Source organism: Procambarus clarkii, chromosome 5, assembly GCF_040958095.1.
Source record: "Procambarus clarkii isolate CNS0578487 chromosome 5, FALCON_Pclarkii_2.0, whole genome shotgun sequence".
Taxonomy (NCBI): domain Eukaryota; kingdom Metazoa; phylum Arthropoda; class Malacostraca; order Decapoda; family Cambaridae; genus Procambarus; species Procambarus clarkii.
In genome coordinates this window covers 26,674,877-26,694,383 of record NC_091154.1, presented here as the reverse complement: position 1 = coordinate 26,694,383, position 19,507 = coordinate 26,674,877, and the positions used below count along the sequence as shown (strand labels likewise).

The window sequence follows — 19,507 nt, the reverse complement described above, 5'->3', positions numbered from 1 at the left end:
TGTTGCTGGTGTTGTGTTGTTGCTGGTCTTGTGTTGTTCCTGGTCTTGTGTTGTTGCTGGTCTTGTGTTGTTGCTGGTGTTGTGTTGTTCCTGGTGTTGTGTTGTTGCTGGTCTTGTGTTGTTCCTGGTGTTGTGTTGTTCCTGGTGTTGTGTTGTTGCTGGTCTTGTGTTGTTCCTGGTGTTGTGTTGTTGCTGGTCTTGTGTTGTTCCTGGTGTTGTGTTGTTGCTGGTCTTGTGTTGTTCCTGGTCTTAGTGTTGTTGCTGGTCTTGTGTTGTTGCTGGTCTTGTGTTGTTCCTGGTGTTGTGTTGTTCCTGGTGTTGTGTTGTTGCTGGTCTTGTGTTGTTGCTGGTGTTGTGTTGTTGCTGGTGTTGTGTTGTTGCTGGTGTTGTGTTGTTCCTGGTGTTGTGTTGTTGCTGGTCTTGTGTTGTTCCTGGTGTTGTGTTGTTGCTGGTCTTGTGTTGTTGCTGGTGTTGTGTTGTTGCTGGTCTTGTGTTGTTCCTGGTGTTGTGTTGTTGCTGGTCTTGTGTTGTTGCTGGTGTTGTGTTGTTGCTGGTCTTGTGTTGTTCCTGGTGTTGTGTTGTTGCTGGTCTTGTGTTGTTCCTGGTCTTAGTTTGTTGCTGGTCTTGTGTTGTTGCTGGTCTTGTGTTGTTGCTGGTCTTGTGTTGTTGCTGGTCTTGTGTTGTTGCTGGTGTTGTGTTGTTGCTGGTGTTGTGTTGTTCCTGGTGTTGTGTTGTTGCTGGTCTTGTGTTGTTGCTGGTCTTGTGTTGTTGCTGGTCTTGTGTTGTTGCTGGTGTTGTGTTGTTCCTGGTCTTAGTGTTGTTCCTGGTCTTAGTGTTGTTCCTGGTCTTAGTGTTGTTCCTGGTGTTGTGTTGTTCCTGGTGTTGTGTTGTTCCTGGTCTTGTGTTGTTCCTGGTGTTGTGTTGTTCCTGGTCTTGTGTTGTTCCTGGTCTTGTGTTGTTCCTGGTCTTGTGTTGTTGCTGGTCTTGTGTTGTTGCTGGTCTTGTGTTGTTGCTGGTCTTGTGTTGTTGCTGGTCTTGTGTTGTTGCTGGTCTTGTGTTGTTCCTGGTGTTGTGTTGTTCCTGGTCTTGTGTTGTTCCTGGTCTTGTGTTGTTGCTGGTCTTGTGTTGTTCCTGGTCTTGTGTTGTTGCTGGTCTTGTGTTGTTCCTGGTCTTGTGTTGTTGCTGGTCTTGTGTTGTTCCTGGTCTTGTGTTGTTGCTGGTCTTGTGTGGTTCCTGGTCTTGTGTTGTTGCTGGTCTTGTGTTGTTGCTGGTCTTAGTGTTGTTCCTGGTCTTGTGTTGTTCCTGGTGTTGTGTTGTTCCTGGTGTTGTGTTGTTCCTGGTGTTGTGTTGTTCCTGGTCTTGTGTTGTTCCTGGTGTTGTGTTGTTCCTGGTCTTGTGTTGTTCCTGGTGTTGTGTTGTTCCTGGTCTTGTGTTGTTCCTGGTCTTAGTGTTGTTGTTGGTGTTGTGTTGTTCCTGGTCTTGTGTTGTTCCTGGTCTTGTGTTGTTCCTGGTCTTGTGTTGTTGCTGGTCTTGTGTTGTTGCTGGTCTTGTGTTGTTGCTGGTCTTGTGTTGTTGCTGGTCTTGTGTTGTTGCTGGTCTTGTGTTGTTCCTGGTGTTGTGTTGTTCCTGGTCTTGTGTTGTTCCTGGTCTTGTGTTGTTCCTGGTCTTGTGTTGTTCCTGGTCTTAGTGTTGTTGCTGGTGTTGTTGTTCCTGGTCTTGTGTTGTTCCTGGTCTTGTGATCTGAACAAACTCGGATTTGCTCAGATTATTTTCCATTAACCGAATTTTTCCTAAATCCGGTTAATGATTTAGTTTGGTTGAAACTAGTTATAATTTTCCTTATTTTCCTGTTAGACTTTTTTATAGTTAATCTTCTTGTTATCTCTGTTTACCTGATTCTTTTTCTTGTGTTTTGTTTATATAATTAAGTTTTTCCTGTTACTGTCTTGTTTGTTTACGTCCAGGTGGCGTGTTAGTGTTTATCAGGCCTCAGTGTTTACAAACACGTGTTCTTAATTATTAGCATTATTCTTAGTTTTCCACCTTCTTCATTCTTCAGTTGTTTCTGTTTCTCTTTTTTTCATCATGTTGTTAATTTTCCTTTCTCAGTTTTCCTCTTCTTTCACTCTCCCTGCTATCTATTTTCTCCTTCTTTCTGTTTCCTCTCTCTTTACTTTGCGTCTCTTATAATGTTTTTTTCCTGCAGATACTTCGTCGTGTTCCAGCGACGCTCTGAGGAGTGTTCCGTGGAATGTTTAACACGCTAAGCAGCGCCAGTCTTTACCCCAGGCCAGGTAATACGTAAGGCAGGTCTTACCCTAACCCAGCCAAGGTAATACACCAGGTCTTACCCTAACCCAGCCAAGGTAATACACCAGGTCTTACCCTAACCCAGCCAAGGTAATACACCAGGTCTTACCCTAACCCAGCCAAGGTAATACACCAGGTCTTACCCTAACCCAGCTCTCCTCCATAATGGGCAGAATTTACCTTCCGTCAGAAAATGTTTTTATAGAAGGAATTTTCTCGGCAGTTTCCTGTGAGGAATTTCTCGGGGTATTATCAGGGCGGAGGAGAGCACGGACGGGTGTTTATGGTGTGTTATGAGGGGATCTGTACACGAGGGTGATGGTGAGGCCGTGCTTGGTGGCCGTGCATGGTGGCCGTGCTTGGTGGCCGTGCTTGGTGGCCGTGCTTGGTGGCCGTGCTTGGTGGCCGTGCGTGGTGGCCGTGCATGGTGGCCGTGCATGGTGGCCGTGCTTGGTGGCCGTGCGTGGTGGCCGTGCTTGGTGGCCGTGCTTGGTGGCCGTGCTTGGTGGCCGTGCGTGGTGGCCGTGCATGGTGGCCGTGCTTGGTGGCCGTGCATGGTGGCCGTGCTTGGTGGCCGTGCTTGGTGGCCGTGCTTGGTGGCCGTGCTTGGTGGCCGTGCTTGGTGGCCGTGCTTGGTGGCCGTGCTTGGTGGCCGTGCTTGGTGGCCGTGCATGGTGGCCGTGCTTGGTGGCCGTGCATGGTGGCCGTGCTTGGTGGCCGTGCATGGTGGGCGTGCTTGGTGGCCGTGTTGGGAGGCCGTGCATGGTGGCCGTGCTTGGTGGCCGTGTTGGGAGGCCGTGCATGGTGGCCGTGCTTGGTGGCCGTGCTTGGTGGCCGTGCATGGTGGCCGTGCTTGGTGGCCGTGCGTGGTGGCCGTGCTTGGTGGCCGTGCTTGGTGGCCGTGCTTGGTGGCCGTGCGTGGTGGCCGTGCATGGTGGCCGTGCATGGTGGCCGTGCTTGGTGGCCGTGCTTGGTGGCCGTGCTTGGTGGCCGTGCTTGGTGGCCGTGCTTGGTGGCCGTGCTTGGTGGCCGTGCTTGGTGGCCGTGCATGGTGGCCGTGCTTGGTGGCCGTGCATGGTGGCCGTGCTTGGTGGCCGTGCTTGGTGGCCGTGCATGGTGGCCGTGCATGGTGGCCGTGCTTGGTGGCCGTGCATGGTGGGCGTGCTTGGTGGCCGTGTTGGGAGGCCGTGCATGGTGGCCGTGCTTGGTGGCCGTGTTGGGAGGCCGTGCATGGTGGCCGTGCTTGGTGGCCGTGCTTGGTGGCCGTGCTTGGTGGCCGTGTTGGGAGGCCGTGCGTGGTGGCCGTGCATGGTGGGCGTGCTTGGTGGCCGTGTTGGGAGGCCGTGCGTGGTGGCCGTGCTTGGTGGGCGTGCGTGGTGGCCGTGCATGGTGGGCGTGCTTGGTGGCCGTGTTGGGAGGCCGTGCGTGGTGGCCGTGCTTGGTGGGCGTGCTTGGTGGCCGTGTTGGGAGGCCGTGCGTGGTGGCCGTGCTTGGTGGGCGTGCATGGTGGGCGTGCTTGGTGACGTGCTAGAGGGCTACGCTAGGTGACAATGATGATGGTAGCCATGATAGAGGGTTATGGTGACGTTGACTGTACTAGAGGAGGTCTCTTATGTTACTCCGTGCCTCTATGTGTCCAAATATCTCCTCTCTCTCTCTCTCTCTCTCTCTCTCTCTCTCTCTCTCTCTCTCTCTCTCTCCTCTCTCTCTCTCTCTCTCTCTCTCTCTTTCCTAATGCATCGCCAGTTGAAGAAATATAAACACATGACACGTTACTCTACCTTAACCCGGTGAGATGCTCTGTTGCAATGAGCTAGTAGCCCTCCTTGCACCCCTTAAACCCCTTTAAACCCCTTTACACCCCCTTACACCCCCTTACACCCCTTTACCCCCTTACCCCCCTTCCCGAACACATGTATCCCTCACCCTCTGCGTCTGCCTCCAACCCGTTGGTCACCTGGTTTCACATGTTTCATTTTCACATTTCTGCTAATTACAAGCAAAGTGTGATAGATTTTAATTTGTTCTATGTGATCAGTGTACAACTTTTTATGCTATGGCAAAAAATTAATGCAGAGTGGAGCCAATGGTACCGCGAGAAATTGAGTGAGGTTACGTTTGGTACAGTTACTTGTCACCCTTCTGTTTGATGCCTATCCCGACCCGTCCATGTTATGCACGGACACCGCAGCAATTACTGAGAAAACCTGTGTGAGACTAGCCCCACACGTCTGGCCTCCAACCTCGAGCAGGGAGACTGACGTTTCCATTCACATAGATTGAAGGACGGGGCTTTGCCAGTGTCAGGGATGCTCTGTCTCTCTCCTGCACCCCTCCTCACTTCCCCTTCCTTTACCCATCTCCCATCCCACATTCCCCACTCTTCTCCCCGTTTTCTGCCTCCCCATGTCCTCCCCTCCCACTTTCTTCCTTTTCCATCTCCACTCTTGAATCACCCCTTCACCCCTCCCCCTCTCACCCCCATTCTCTAACCCCCCCCTCTCTCTCCTCTCTCTCTCTCTTCCTCTCTCTCTCTCTCTCCTCTCTCTTCCATCCTCGAACAGACAGACATTTCCATTTATATATAATATATATATCGTACCTAATAGCCAGAGTTACCTAACAAGCCGAATTTTAGTGAAATATTTAATTTTTCCAATATGTTTCTTTTTAAATGATAGCTTTCATGGTATTATATATGACTGCAATTGTATATTATGTCAAAACTAAAAAAAAAATTTGATCAAATCTAACTTAACCTACACAAACCTAACCTACCCAAATCTAACCTACCCAAACTTATCCGGCCAAAACCTATCCTAACCTAACATAATTAACTAAGTAATTCATGTTCCTAATATAATAAAGTATTGTTAGAAAAGAACCAACGTGGAAAGAAATAATTGAAAATAACGAAATTCATTCACCCTGTTTCGTAAATCGGACCTTGCATGCCAGGCCTAGTTGTGCGGTTCTGGCTATTAGGCACTTTATATGTATAGGAGAAATGGACAATACCTGATTACCCTCCCCCCCTTTCTACCCTTTCCTCTCTCTTTCTCACTCTCTATCCCCTCTCCTCCTTGACCCTCTCCCCCATCCCTCGTGGTCCCTCTATCCTCCCCTTCCCCCTTTCCCTTTGGTTAGAAAATGTATTATTAAGAAGTAGTGAAACTATATTTGTCTCCCAGGAAAATATATTACTGTATTACCATCACTAAAAACTTTAAAGGGCAATGAAATATTTTACATTTGACTCAATTAAAATCGCATTTGGGTCTTTATAAATGCTAATATTTCTTAAAGCATTTAACTTAGGTCTTCCTTGATGAGCCTATGTCCTCTCCCCTCTCTCTTTCCCTCTCCACCTCCCCATCTTTCCCAATTCCACCGTCTCCTAATTTCCCCTCTGTCTCCTTCCTCTCTCTCCTTCCTTCTCTATAAACATCCCACCTGTGCCCCCCTTTCCCGTTCCTTGTCTCCCTGTCTATCTCTATGTCTCCCTCTGTGTTGGTGTCTGTCGGTCTGCATGTTTTTCCTGTCAATATCTTTGCCCTGGTCTACCCAGTCAGTCAGGAGACCTATGCAGACGAGGAGTCACAATAACGTGGGTGAAGTATGTTGACCAGACAACACACTAGAAAGTGAAGGGAAAACGACGTTTCGGTCCGTCCTGGACCATTCACAAGTCCCCTTAGACCTATGTCTGTAACCTAGGTTACAGTGGCTAAGAGAGCTGAGTGAGAGAGAGCTGAGCTGGTAGACTCAGTAGAGAGTTGGTAGTAATTAGGACTCACCCGGAGACCTGTTAATTGTCTAATCTCTGGAGACCTTTCTGGTCTCTCAAGTGATCTTAACTGTCAATTAATATCGTCGATGACCTTAATTCTCTCGTCTTCGTCACCAATTTTCTCACCCCTTTCACCTTTCTGGATTCTTCCATTTGTCTTCGCCATATTTATCGGATTTCCTACTGGAAATCTATATTTTTACGGCTCATCGCAGCCGTCAGCCGGGATCAGTTTAATGTTTTGTGGTCCCCTGTGGCCAGCGAATCTAATGTCTGCCACAGGTGGCCAATACCTGCTACAGCTGGCCAATACCTGCCACAGCTGGCCAATACCTGCTACAGCTGGCCATACCTGCCACAAGTGGCCAATACCTGCCACAGCTGGCCATACCTGCCACAGGTGGCCAATACCTGCCATGGCTGGCCATACCTGCCACAGCTGACCATTCCTGCCACACCTAGCCATACCTGCCACACCTGGCTATGTATTTAAAGCAATTCTGAAGTTAGAAAACATAGGCCCCTCGGACAATGTTCTTAATGCGATCCTCAGGTAATAGTTTTCTATCTAGAATCACCCCTAGATCCCTTTCTTTATCAGAATTCTTTAAAAGATTTCTCACATAATTTATAGATTGTGTGGGGTCTATGGTCTCCTATTCCACATTCCATAACATGGCATTTATTCAAATTAAATTCCATTTGTCAAGTGGTGCTCCATATACTTATTTTGTCCAGGTCTTCTTGAAGAGCATGACAATCACCTAGGTTTCTTATCTTTAATATTATCTTATCATCATCAGCAAACATGTTCATATAATTCTGTATTCCATCTGGCAGATCGTTTATGTATACAATGGACATTACTGGTAAATCAATTTTAATTAATATATTGTAAAAATTATGCTTCAATATACAAACTGCTGTTACTAGGGGTTATCGTGAGGTTATGTGTGTATTCGCTTAGTTGTGTTTGCGGGGGTTGAACTCTGGTACTTTGGTCACACCTGTCAACCGTCAATCATTTGGTGTACAGATTCCCGAGCCTACTGGGCTCTATCATATCTACATTTGAAACTGTGTATGGAGTCAGCCTCCGCCACATCACTTCCTAGTGCATTCCATTTACTAACTGCTCCGACACTGAAAAAGTTCTTTCTAATGTCTCTGTGGCTCATTTGGGTACTCAGCTTCCACCTGTGTCCCCTTGTTCGCGTCCCTCCAGTGTTGAATAGTTCATCCTTGTTTACCCGGTCGATTCCCCTGAGGATTTTGTAGGTTGTGATCATGTCCCCCCTTACTCTTCTGACTTCCAGTATCGTAAGGTGCATTTCCCGCAGCCTTTCCTCATAACTCATGCCTCTTAGTTCTGGGACTAGTCTAGTAGCATACCTTTGGACTTTTTCCAGCTTCGTCTTGTGCTTGACAAGGTACGGGCTCCATGCTGGGGCCGCGTACTCCAGGATTGGTCTTATATATGGTGTACAAGATTCTGAATGATTCCTTACACAGGTTCCTGAACGCCGTTCTGATGTTAGCCAGCCTCGCATATGCCGCAGACGTTATTCTCTTTATGTGGGCTTCAGGAGACAGGTTTGGTGTGATATCAACTCCTAGATCTTTCTCTTTGTCAGTTTCATTAAGTACTTCATCTCCTATTCTGTATCCTGTGTCTGGCCTTCTGTTTCCACTGCCTAGTTTCATGACTTTGCATTTACTCGGGTTGAACTTCAACAGCCATTTGTTGGACCATTCACTCAGTCTATCTAGGTCATCTTGTAGCCTCCTACTATCATCCTCTGTTTCAATCCTCCTCATAATTTTTGCATCGTCGGCAAACATTGAGAGGAACGAATCCATACCCTCTGGGAGATCATTTACATATACCAGAAACAGTATAGGTCCAAGGACTGACCCCTGCGGGACTCCACTTGTAACATCTCGCCAATCTGAGACCTCACCCCTCACACAGACTCGTTGTCTCCTGTTGCTTAGGTACTCCTCTATCCACCGGAGTACCTTCCCTTTCACTCCAGCCTGCATCTCCAACTTTCGCACTAGCCTCTTGTGTGGCACTGTATCAAAGGCTTTCTGACAATCCAAAAATATGCAGTCTGTCCACCCTTCTCTTTCTTGCCTTATTTTTGTTGCCTGGTCGTAGAATTCAAGTAACCCTGTGAGGCAGGATCTGCCATCCCTGAACCCATGTTGATGCTGTGTTACAAAGTTCCTTCGCTCCAGATCCTCCACTAGTTTTTTTCGCACAATCTTCTCCATCAGCTTGCATGGTATGCAGGTTAGGGACACTGGCCTGTAGTTCAGTGCCTCTATCCCCTTTCTTGTATATCGGGACTACGTTAGCTGCTTTCCAAATACCTGGCAGTTCCCCTGTTGCCAGTGATTTGTTATACACTATGGAGAGTGGTAGGCACAGTTCTCTTGCTCCTTCCTTTAGAACCCATGGGAAGATTCCATCTGGGCCTATAGCCTTTGTCACATCCAACTCTAGTAAACACTTCCTTACTTCCCCGCTGGTAATCTCAAACTCTTCCAATGGTTCCTGGTTAGCTATTCCCTCACTTACCTCTGGAATTTCTCCTTGCTCTAAAGTGAAGACCTCCTGGAATTTCTTATTCAATTCATCACACACTTCCTTGTCATTTGTAGTGAATTCCTATCCTTAATTTCATAGCCTGTTCCTTTACTGTTGTTTTTCTCCTGATGTGGCTATGCAACAATTTAGGCTGAGACTTTGCCTTGCTTGCGATGTCATTTTCGTATTGTCTTTCTGCCTCTCTTCTCATCCTGACATATTCATTCCTGGCATTCTGGTATCTTTCTCTGCTCTCCAGTGTCCTGTTATTCCTATAGTTTCTCCATGCCCTTTTACTTTGCTGCTTAGCTAGCCTACATCTCTGATTAAACCAAGGGTTTCTCATTTTCATTTCTCTGTTTTCCTTTGGGCTGGGACAAACTTGTTTGCTGCGTCCTTGCACTTCTGCGTGATGTAATCCATCATATCTTGGGCCGTCTTTCCCCTGAGCTCTGTTTTCCATGCTATATCTGTTAGGAATTTTCTTATCCCCTCATAGCTTCCCTTTCGGTATGCTAACCTTTTGGTTTCGGTATCCCTCCTCGAGTTCAATAACCCTTCTTCAATCAAGTACTCAAACACCAGTACACTGTGGTCGCTCATTCCTACTGGGTCCCCAAAACCGATTTCTCTTATGTCGGAGTCGTTCAGAGTGAAGACTAGGTCGAGTCTCGCTGGTTCGTCATTGCCTCTCATCCTTGTAGGTTCTCCGACATGCTGCGTTAAAAAGTGTCTTGTGTGTGTGTGTGTGTGTGTGTGTGTGTGTGTGTGTGTGTGTGTGTGTGGTGTGTGTGTGTGTGTGTGTATGTGTGTGTGTGTGTGTGTGTGAATCAGTGATGGTGCGGGGCTTCTGTTGGTTAATAACACCGACATACAGTGACACTCTTCCTCACTGTGTGTTCCTGAGATCTTGGCTTTCATCGTTTGTTGATGGAGGAAAATTCAATGTGGCTTTTTCGCTCAATGTTTACGGTGTCGTTGGCGACTGTGATTTGGTCTCTTTCGTTTTATATTCTCGTAACTTTTATATTGTAACCTTTTTATTGCAATTTTACTTCCAGTTTATTGCTGTGTGACAGATGAATCGCATGATTTTCTGATCGATTACCAGTATGCCTGTCAGTCTTATTATCTGAACCCTGTGTGTGTGTGTTTACATCCCTCTTTATCTCTTCCATCCCTCTCCCTCTCTGTCCCCCTCCCTTACTTCGTCCGTCCCTCCTTATCTCTCCCTTCTCTCACTACCTCTCCCTTCCCTCATGAACTACTTTAATCTTTCTTGGAAATTGTGAATTTGTCACAGCCTGCACTACCTCATTCTTCCCAGCTCTACCCTCAGTCTGCTCATATTCTGTTTCCTAGTATCTTATCACCTCACATTCCCCTCACTTTATCTCATCTCACCTTCCACCTCATTTCATAATCTCTAACCTCACAGTTTCTCTCCAAAAACTCTCTCTCACTCACTTTGGACGTCACTTCCCTCCACCCCTTACTTCGTCCCCCTCACTTCACCTCACTTATCTCCTCACACCTCACCTCCTAACACTTCCCTCCACCGGTATATTCCTCACCGTGAACTCCCTTACTGGGGTCCAGGGGAGTCCTGGGGTTCCCTGGGGTCTCCTGGGGTATTGGGGTCCTGGTCAAGGTAATTCCTGTTGTGTATCCCTGCTGTCCTTAATTAATTGGACGGCTGATGACTCCTGAACCTTGGTTGTGGTCTCGTGGTGTGTTGGTTCATGGTTGTTGGTTCATGGTTGTGGTCTCGTGGTTGTTGGTTCATAGTTGTTGGTTCGTGGTTGTTGGTTCATGGTTGTGGTCTCGTGGTTGTTGGTTCATGGTTGTGGTCTCGTGGTTGTTGGTTCATGGTTGTTGGTTCATGGTTGTGGTCTCGTGGTTGTTGGTTCATGGTTGTGGTCTCGCGGTTGTTGGTTCATGGTTGTGGTCTCGTGGTTGTTGGTTCATGGTTGTGGTCTCGTGGTTGTTGGTTCATGGTTGTGGTCTCGCGGTTGTTGGTTCATGGTTGTGGTCTCGTGGTTGTTGGTTCATGGTTGTTGGTTCAAGGTTGTGGTCTCGTGGTTGTTGGTTCATGGTTGTTGGTTCATGGTTGTTGGTTCATGGTTGTGGTCTCGTGGTTGTTGGTTCATGGTTGTGGTCTCGTGGTTGTTGGTTCATGGTTGTGGTCTCGTGGTTGTTGGTTCATGGTTGTTGGTTCGTGGTTGTTGGTTCATAGTTGTTGGTTCGTGGTTATTGGTTCATGGTTGTGGTCTCGTGGTTGTTGGTTCATGGTTGTGGTCTCGTGGTTGTTGGTTCATGGTTGTTGGTTCGTGGTTGTTGGTTCATAGTTGTTGGTTCGTGGTTGTTGGTTCATGGTTGTGGTCTCGTGGTTGTTGGTTCGTAGTTGTAGTCTCATGATAATTGGTTCATGGTTGTAGTTAAAAACAAAATGAATCCACCTCCCAGATCAATTAGTTCGTCAGTAGCCAGCCCGTCCTCCAAACACCAGCCCGTCCTCCAAACACCAGCCCGTCCTCCAAACACCAGCCCGTCCTCCAAACACCAGCCCGTCCTCCAAACACCAGCCCGTCCTCCAAACACCAGCCCGTCCTCCAAACAAAGACCCAAAAGTGATTCCATCCGCCCGCCAACCCCCAGGTGTTTATGAACGAAAAACAGTTTACACACGACTCACAACTGATGACGTTCGAACACTTTCGGAACAAGTGCTTCACTTTAGAATTTTGTTCGAACCACAACGCTATAAATGCTTCACCCACGTACTACAAATACAAATAATCGCCAACAGAACCTAAACACCTAACCTAATCTATGCCTATATATGCACAATATGCTAATGTATTATAATATTAATTTATTTTTGAGAAAATTTCCGTTTTGAATGAACAGCTTGTTAAAATTTATGAATGCGTCTGTGGGTCGACAGCTGGATGGAATGGACTTGAGTCGAGGACGGGTTGGTGTTTTCATAAACCCTCACGCAAAATTCAATATGGCCGACTATTTTTGTTTTCAAAATGGAGGAAAAAAACAGAAACTGGATTTTTGTGCGTCTTTTTTTTTGTTACCGATCCTGAGACCGACCTAAGCAGGTCCCAACGTGTTACTTGGATTGTTTACCGCAAATTCTAATTTAACTGCACTAAAGAATACATTTATAACGAAAGAAAAACTAGATAAAAACTAGATAAAAAGCCTCTTTGTCTAATCTGACTTTCGTCTCTTTCCATCCACCCCCCCCCTCACTCCCCCCCTGCAACCTCCACTCACTCCCCCTCACCATCCCCCCCTCACCCCCCCCCGTACGTAGAACATTGCGGAAATTCTCCAACCTAGAAATTTAATTAAGAATATTATTTAATCAAGGTGCGCTCTTAATGAAGGTGGAGGTGTTGCCCTCCAGTACTGTGGCACCAGACCTGGCACAGTGCCAGCCGTCCACCACACCCCCCAGCACTGTGGCACCAGACCAGGCACGGTGCCAGCCCTCCACCACACCCCCAGTACTGTGGCACCAGACCTGGCACAGTGCCAGCCCTCCACCACACCCCCCAGCACTGTGGCACCAGACCAGGCACGGTGCCAGCCCTCCACCACACCCCCAGCACTGTGGCGCCAGACCAGGCACAGTACCAGCCCTCCACCACACCCCCAGCACTGTGGCACCAGACCTGGCACAGTGCCAGCCCTCCACCACACCCCCAGCACTGTGGCACCAGACCTGGCACGGTGCCAGCCCTCCACCACACCCCCCAGCACTGTGGCACCAGACCTGGCACAGTGCCAGCCCTCCACCACACCCCCCAGCACTGTGGCACCAGACCAGGCACGGTGCCAGCCCTCCACCACACCCCCCCAGCACTGTGGCACCAGACCAGGCACGGTGCCAGCCCTCCACCAACCCCCCAACACTGTGGCACCAGACCTGGCACAGTGCCAGCCCTCCACCACACCCCCAGCACTGTGGCACCAGACCAGGCACATTTCCTCAAGTATTAAGACCTCACCGTTTTAACAAATAATCACGACAGGAAAATTAACTTTTTCATTTCTCTCTTGTTCATGAAGATTCAATCGAAATATATTCTGTATTGAATATTTTCATGTGTAGGGTTTCTATCCCTCTGACTAGTGCTCTTGTATCTTGGTATAATCGAAAGAGAATTTCGAACCTACATGGTTCGTTCTCAAGTGAATAAATAAGACAGTACGTTGTTTGTTGTTTTAGAGTCAGCTATTCGGAACAAAATTTCCATTTTGCACTGGCTATAGTGAGCCCGTAATAGGAGAGTACTGGGCGTATTGGATTTAAACCATTAGGGAGGTCAGGGACATACAAATACAAATAGGTGAAGAGTATGGCTTAGAGGGGTGAAGAGTAAGGCGTAAACAGGTGAAGAATAAGAATATATATATATATATATATATATATATATATATATATATATATATATATATATATATATATATATATATATATATATATATATATATATATACATATCTGGCAGGCACACAAGATTCCCTGCTGGAAGACCTACAGCTGGTGAAGACACGGGGGGAGTCCATGGGTCTCGTTCTTAACCCTTCCAAGTGCGAAATTATTGCATCCAGTGAAGTAATTATGAGAGCAGTGAAATCAGTTTTACCAGAAGCCTCAGTCGTTAAACCTACCGACAGCACACTACTCGGAGCACCTCTGGGCCACAATGCTATTGCTGCAGTCCTTGACGAAAAGTTTAGAGACCTAAAGAGGATGGAAGAGAGAACTGGGGACTTGTACTCCCACGATGCCCTCTACCTTCTCACAAAGTGCCTTACCTTGCCCAGGCTAACATACTTCTTAAGGTGTGCACCAACTTTTGGCAACCCACTTCTACATCAATATGATGAGCTCCTCAGGTTAATATTCAGGAAGGCGCTCAACCTAGATTTAGATGACAGTCAGTGGGACCAAGCAACACTACCAGTGAGATTTGGAGGGATAGGCATACGAAAGGCAACTGAGGTAGCACTTCCAGCATTCTTATCCTCATGTACAGCAGCCAACGAATTGGTAGGGCAGATCCTACCAGAGCGTATGAGAGAGACAGCGGGAACTCATGATCAAACGTTCATCGAAGCAGCCAGACAATGGGACACCATTGCACACCCTCAACCCCGACCACAAGTCCCAAAAGACCACAAGCAGGCCCACTGGGATAGCCCCATAATGGAAAAGACTGTCACAGCAATGATTGACAACGCTGATGCTGAAAACAAAGCCCGCCTCCTAGCGGTAACAGCACCCCACGCCGGGGATTTTTTATTTGCTGTGCCCAATGCAGCCCTGGGAACTCGCCTCAGTCATGACGCTCTCCGCATTGGAGTTGCCCTTCGCCTTGCCGCCCCCATCCTCACCGAACATAGGTGCATCTGCGGAACTGCGATGGCAGACCAATATGGTCGTCATGGTCTGGTATGTCGTAAATCACTGGGTAAAATTGCAAGACATGAAGAAGTCAACGACATCATCAAGAGGAGCCTCGCCACAGCCCGCTGCCCGGCACAAAGAGAACCACACTTATCCAGACCTAACGACCCTCAGAAGCGCCCTGATGGGGTCACCTTGCTACCTTGGAAGGATGGTAAGCAAGTGGTATGGGACTACACGTGCGCTGCCACACTGGCCAGTACCTACCTCCACTACAGCACACGTGAAAGCGGTGGTGCTGCTTCTTTCAGGGAATCGCAGAAAATGATTAAATACAGAGGTCTAGCACACTGCTACAGCTTTGTTCCGATCGGCTCGGAGACCCTCGGTTCGTGGGGAAAATGTGCATTGAAGTTCCTGAAGGAATTGGGGGACAAATTGATCAGCGCTACAAAAGACCAGAGAGCAAAAAGTTTCTTGTTCCAGCGCCTCAGTGTTGCGATTCAGAGGGGAAATGCCTGTTGCGTCTTGGGCACTAGTCCAACTTCAGAGGAATTCGAAGAAGTGTTTGACTTGCAACAATGATCGAACCCGTCTGTGACATTCATCAATGTTTCCCATTGTTGTGTTTTTCAAGAGATCCATAACCTTTAAGCACCTTTTTGCATTATTATTTTTGTATCAACCCATGTATATCTTGTATATATATATATATATATATATATATATATATATATATATATATATATATATATATATATATATATATATATATAATATATAATATACATTTGTTCCGGAGGTGTTCGAACGTTATCAGTTGTGAGTTGTGTGTAAACAGTTTTTCATTCATAAACTTAAGACTACCCTCCTAATCTCCAGTTGCCTCCGAAGGGTGTAAGACCACCTCTCAAGTTTCACACTCTTCGAGCAGTGTGTGTCCTTCCTGGGAGAGAACTCTTCACCCCCCCCCCCTGACACTCCTGGTGATCTCTTCCTCCTCCTCCTCTCTGGGGAGGTAAAGGGCGGTCGTCCGTGAGGAAGCGAGACAGCAATTCACTTTGTGAAACCAGAGACCATCAACAGTTGGTCACGCTGCCACACTCACACGCTGACACAGATACACGCTGGGTGTCTGTGTCTGGGTTTCCAGAAAATCTCAGTTGACACCTACCCCCCTCCCCCTTCCTCTCGTTCAGTCTGCTCCCGGGTTTCCTACCCTACCACCCACCACCAGCCCTCCCATGGCCCTCCCATGGCCGTCCCATGGCCGCCATGGCCCTCCCATGGCCGTCCCATGGCCGTCCCATGGCCCTCCCATGGGATGGAAGGCCCCCCATATCTACCCTCCTCGGCACCCGTTCCTGATGGGGTCGCCCCATCTGCCAAAGCTCGGGGCTACTACCAAAACCGGTCTTACGTAAATTGATTTGCAATGAACTGTCGCGCAATAAGGTAGAGCGTAACCGATGCGTTGAGGATTGGTTCCGGCCGGTGGATCTGGCCTTGGCGTCGGCATCAGCTACTCTGCGAAAATCCATCTGGCTGCCGGGTTTTGAGTAGACCCGTCCGGGCCTCTCGTGAAACTCGAAGCGTTTAGACGTGTGTGGGCACATGACCGGAGTTCGTGCACGCCGTTAAACAACGTTACAAAGAACGGATCACAGAAGACGACCGGTCACATATATTTGTCACATTATACTCCGAGACCCGACCGTTGCTGTCAAGGCGTTCGGTACAGAAGCAGTTGAGAGTTTAGTGAAACACCTATTTGGCAGATCCGTCAAGGCCACCTTTTTGACAGGCCTTTGCCGTCAAGGCCACCATCCCTTGGCACCGTTTATTGCAACGGAGGGCATACTGTCCCAAGGGACTCATCAACCCCCAGCAGACTTCAGTCTTACGTGAGGTCCGCGTGTTGACATACCATTGACAGTGTTGGTGCTGGGGCTGCCAAGAGGTCAACACCGCGCCTTGCCACTCACGTCCCCATCTCTCATACGTAGTGATCGCAACAAATGATTCATTACTTTTCAGTATAATTACAGAACTCACGTGAATGAGGAGGAACACGTAGTGAAGAAACAGGCGTATGAACACTAAGCAGATGAGGAGTCACAATAACGTGGCTGAAGTATGCTGACCAGACCACACACTAGAAAATGAAGGGACGACGACGTTTTGGTCCGTCCTGGACCATTCTCAAGTTGATTGTAAACACTACTTACACGCCTCTTTAACTTTCCTCAATCTTTGGCGTTTTTTTTTTTAGGTTAATTAAACAGTTTACGAGCCACGAAACTTACTAATCAACTTGTTATTGTTATAAACAGCCTCTTGGTGCTTCGGAGCTCATTAACTCTAATAATTGTAGAAAAAGTCGCGAAAGATTGAGAAAAAGAGGTACAAGTTCCTAAGTGGATGCTTAAATGCTTGTTGAATCCCGAGTGATTCAGCCCGTCTTGTTAGGCTTCCCAACGTCAAGAAACTGTCGTACTAAAGTGCCCTAATCCTAACCTACCAGAGGACCCGAAACAAAAACCGGGACATTAAGGCAAATTCGCGGCCGCTATCATATTCTGATACGTAAAATTTTGCCTTTAGGTAGAGTAAGCGTCAACATGCGACGTTCTATTAGGAGGATGGATTGGATTCATTCACCTATTTATTTGACTTCGTTTTCCTCAGCTTTGAGACTAAGTAATGTGATCCCGTTACGTGCGGCTCTCACTCGAGGTGATGGTCAGAACTTGGGAGGAAGTGTTCAACGTAATACATCGATTTAGTGATGTTGTGAACGCTCGAGAGAACGGGCTACCTAGTGAGCCCCAACATATGTAAGGTTTGCCAAGTTCACGAAGAGTGGAATTTGGAAAAAAAAAAGTGCTAAAATTCTGATTACTTTTTGCGTTGCTTTCTGTTTGTTTATGTTTTGCCCGACTGCGAATTTAACGATTCTCTTTATTAATGACCAGATAATTCTTCTTCAGATACGTGTGTGTGTGTACTCACCCACCTAGTTGTGCTTGCGGAGGTTGAGCTCTGGCTCTTTGTGTGTGTGTGTGTGTGTGTGTGTGTGTGTTGTGTGTGTTGTGTGTGTGGTGTGTGTGTGTGTGTGTGTGTGTACTCACCTAGTTGTACTCACCTAGTTGTGTTTGCGGGGGGTTGAGCTCTGGCTCTTTGGTCCCGCCTCTCAACTGTCAATCAACAGGTGTACAGATTCCTGAGCCTATCGGGCTCTGTCATATCTACACTTGAAACTGTGTATGGAGTCAGCCTCCACCACATCACCCCCTAATGCATTCCATTTGTCAACCACTCTGACACTAAAAAAGTTCTTTCTAATATCTCTGTGGCTCATTTGGGCACTCAGTTTCCACCTGTGTCCCCTTGTGCGTGTTCCCCTTGTGTTAAATAGACTGTCTTTATCTACCCTATCAATTCCCTCAGCTCGGGTACTAGTCTGTGTGTGTGTGTGTGTGTGTGTGTGTGTGTGTGTGTGTGTGTGTGTGTGTGTGTGTGTGTGTGTGTTGTGGTGAGTGTGTGTGTGTGTGTTGTGGTGAGTGTGTGTGTGTGTGTGTGTGGTGAGTGTGTGTGTGTGTTATGTGTGTGTTTGCAATGACAGTCTCTTGAACTTGACGTCTCACGCTTCCCTTCTGTTGTTCACTCCTGACCCTACGGTTCTTTACTTTATTTCGTGTACTGTGGCAAGCGACGTTCCCGAGTGAGTTGGCTCAGAGAGGCGAGAGTGTTGCACGAGGCACACAACAAACACCTTGATCATCACACCACAAACACCTTGATCATCACACACTTAGTACTTAGTACACACTTGGAAACTTAGTACCCAGATGAGCCACAGAGACGTTAGAAAGAATTTTTTCAGTGTCAGAGTAGTTAATAAATGGAATGCACTAGGAAGTGATGTGGTGGAGGCTGACTCCATACACAGTTTCAAATGTAGGTATGATAGAGCCCAGTAGGCTCAGGAATCTGTACACCAGTTGATTGACAGTTGAGAGGCGGGACCAAAGAGCCAAAGCTCAACCCCCGCAAGCACAATTAGGTGAGTACAATTAGGTGAGTGAGTACACTCAACCACACTCATCCACCGCAGAAATCGCGCGGTGGTTGGACAAGTAAGATCTTATCAACCCAAGGCACCAGACCATCCGGGTCAAACAAAACAGCTCCAGCTTGTACGCAAAGTAAGAGAAGGATATACGGATGGACACACGTGGGGACACACAAACACACCAACGCCCTGGTGGAGGTACCCCGGCGTTGCTCGGGTGCCAAGGGTCACATCTTCACTACACATTATCTTCAACGTGTAAGAGTTCACACTATACTACATTACACTACTACACTACACTACACTACACTACACTACACTACACTACATTACACTACACTACACTACACTACACTGCACTGCACTACACTACACTACACTACACTACACTACACACACTACACTACATTACACTACACTACACTACACTACACTACACTACACTACACTACACTACACTACACTGCACTACACTACACTACACTACACTACACTACACTACACTACACTACATTACACTACACTACACTACACTAAACTACACTACACTAAACTACATTACACTACACTACACTACACTACACTACACTACACTACACTACATTACACTACACTACACTACACTACACTACACTACACTACACTACACTACGCACGACCATAACCATCTGCACTACACAATATATTCCTCACTATAACCATATATCAACACACACCCAACATCACTGTGACTATCTACACTACACACGACCATCCTCCTGTCTGTAACTATCTTCACTATACAGTCTTCCTGGCACTACCTTGTCTACACCCATTATCATCACCACCTTCCCTACCCTTCACCACCTTCCCTACCCTTCACCACCTTCCCTATCCTTCACCACCTTCCCTACCCTTCACCACCTTCCCTACCCTTCACCACCTTCCCTGCCCTTCACCACCTTCCCTACCCTTCACCACCTTCCCTGCCCTTCACCACCTTCCCTATCCTTCACCACCTTCCCTTCCCTTCACCATCTTCCCTACCCTTCACCACCTTCCCTGCCATTCACCACCTTCCCTATCCTTCACCACCTTCCCTATCCTTCACCACCTTCCCTTCCCTTCACCATCTTCCCTACCCTTCACCACCTTCCCTGCCCTTCACCACCTTCCCTTCCCTTCACCACCTTCCCTTCCCTTCACCATCTTCCCGACCCTTCACCATCTTCCCGACCCTTCACCACCTTCCCTTCCCTTCACCACCTTCCCTACCCTTCACCACCTTCCCTGCCCTTCACCACCTTCCCTATCCTTCACCACCTT

The 19,507-nt window shown here is 47.7% G+C and overlaps 2 protein-coding genes across 2 annotated transcripts in view; both read right to left on the bottom strand.

Moving 5' to 3' along the window:
- LOC138351432 (adhesive plaque matrix protein-like) overlaps positions 1-2,474 on the bottom strand; it is an 18,217-nt gene extending 15,743 nt beyond the window's left edge. Inside the window, exon 1 of the mRNA XM_069303256.1 lies at positions 2,454-2,474. Coding sequence (XP_069159357.1) covers positions 2,454-2,474 — 21 coding nt within the window. The remainder of the gene's footprint in view (positions 1-2,453) is intronic.
- Positions 2,475-2,591: 117 nt separating this feature from the next.
- On the bottom strand, positions 2,592-3,815 carry LOC138351423 (uncharacterized). The gene has a single exon (XM_069303248.1). The coding sequence runs from the start codon at positions 3,813-3,815 to the stop codon at positions 2,592-2,594; it is 1,224 nt and encodes a 407-aa protein (XP_069159349.1).
- Between the last annotated feature and the right edge of the window lie 15,692 nt (positions 3,816-19,507).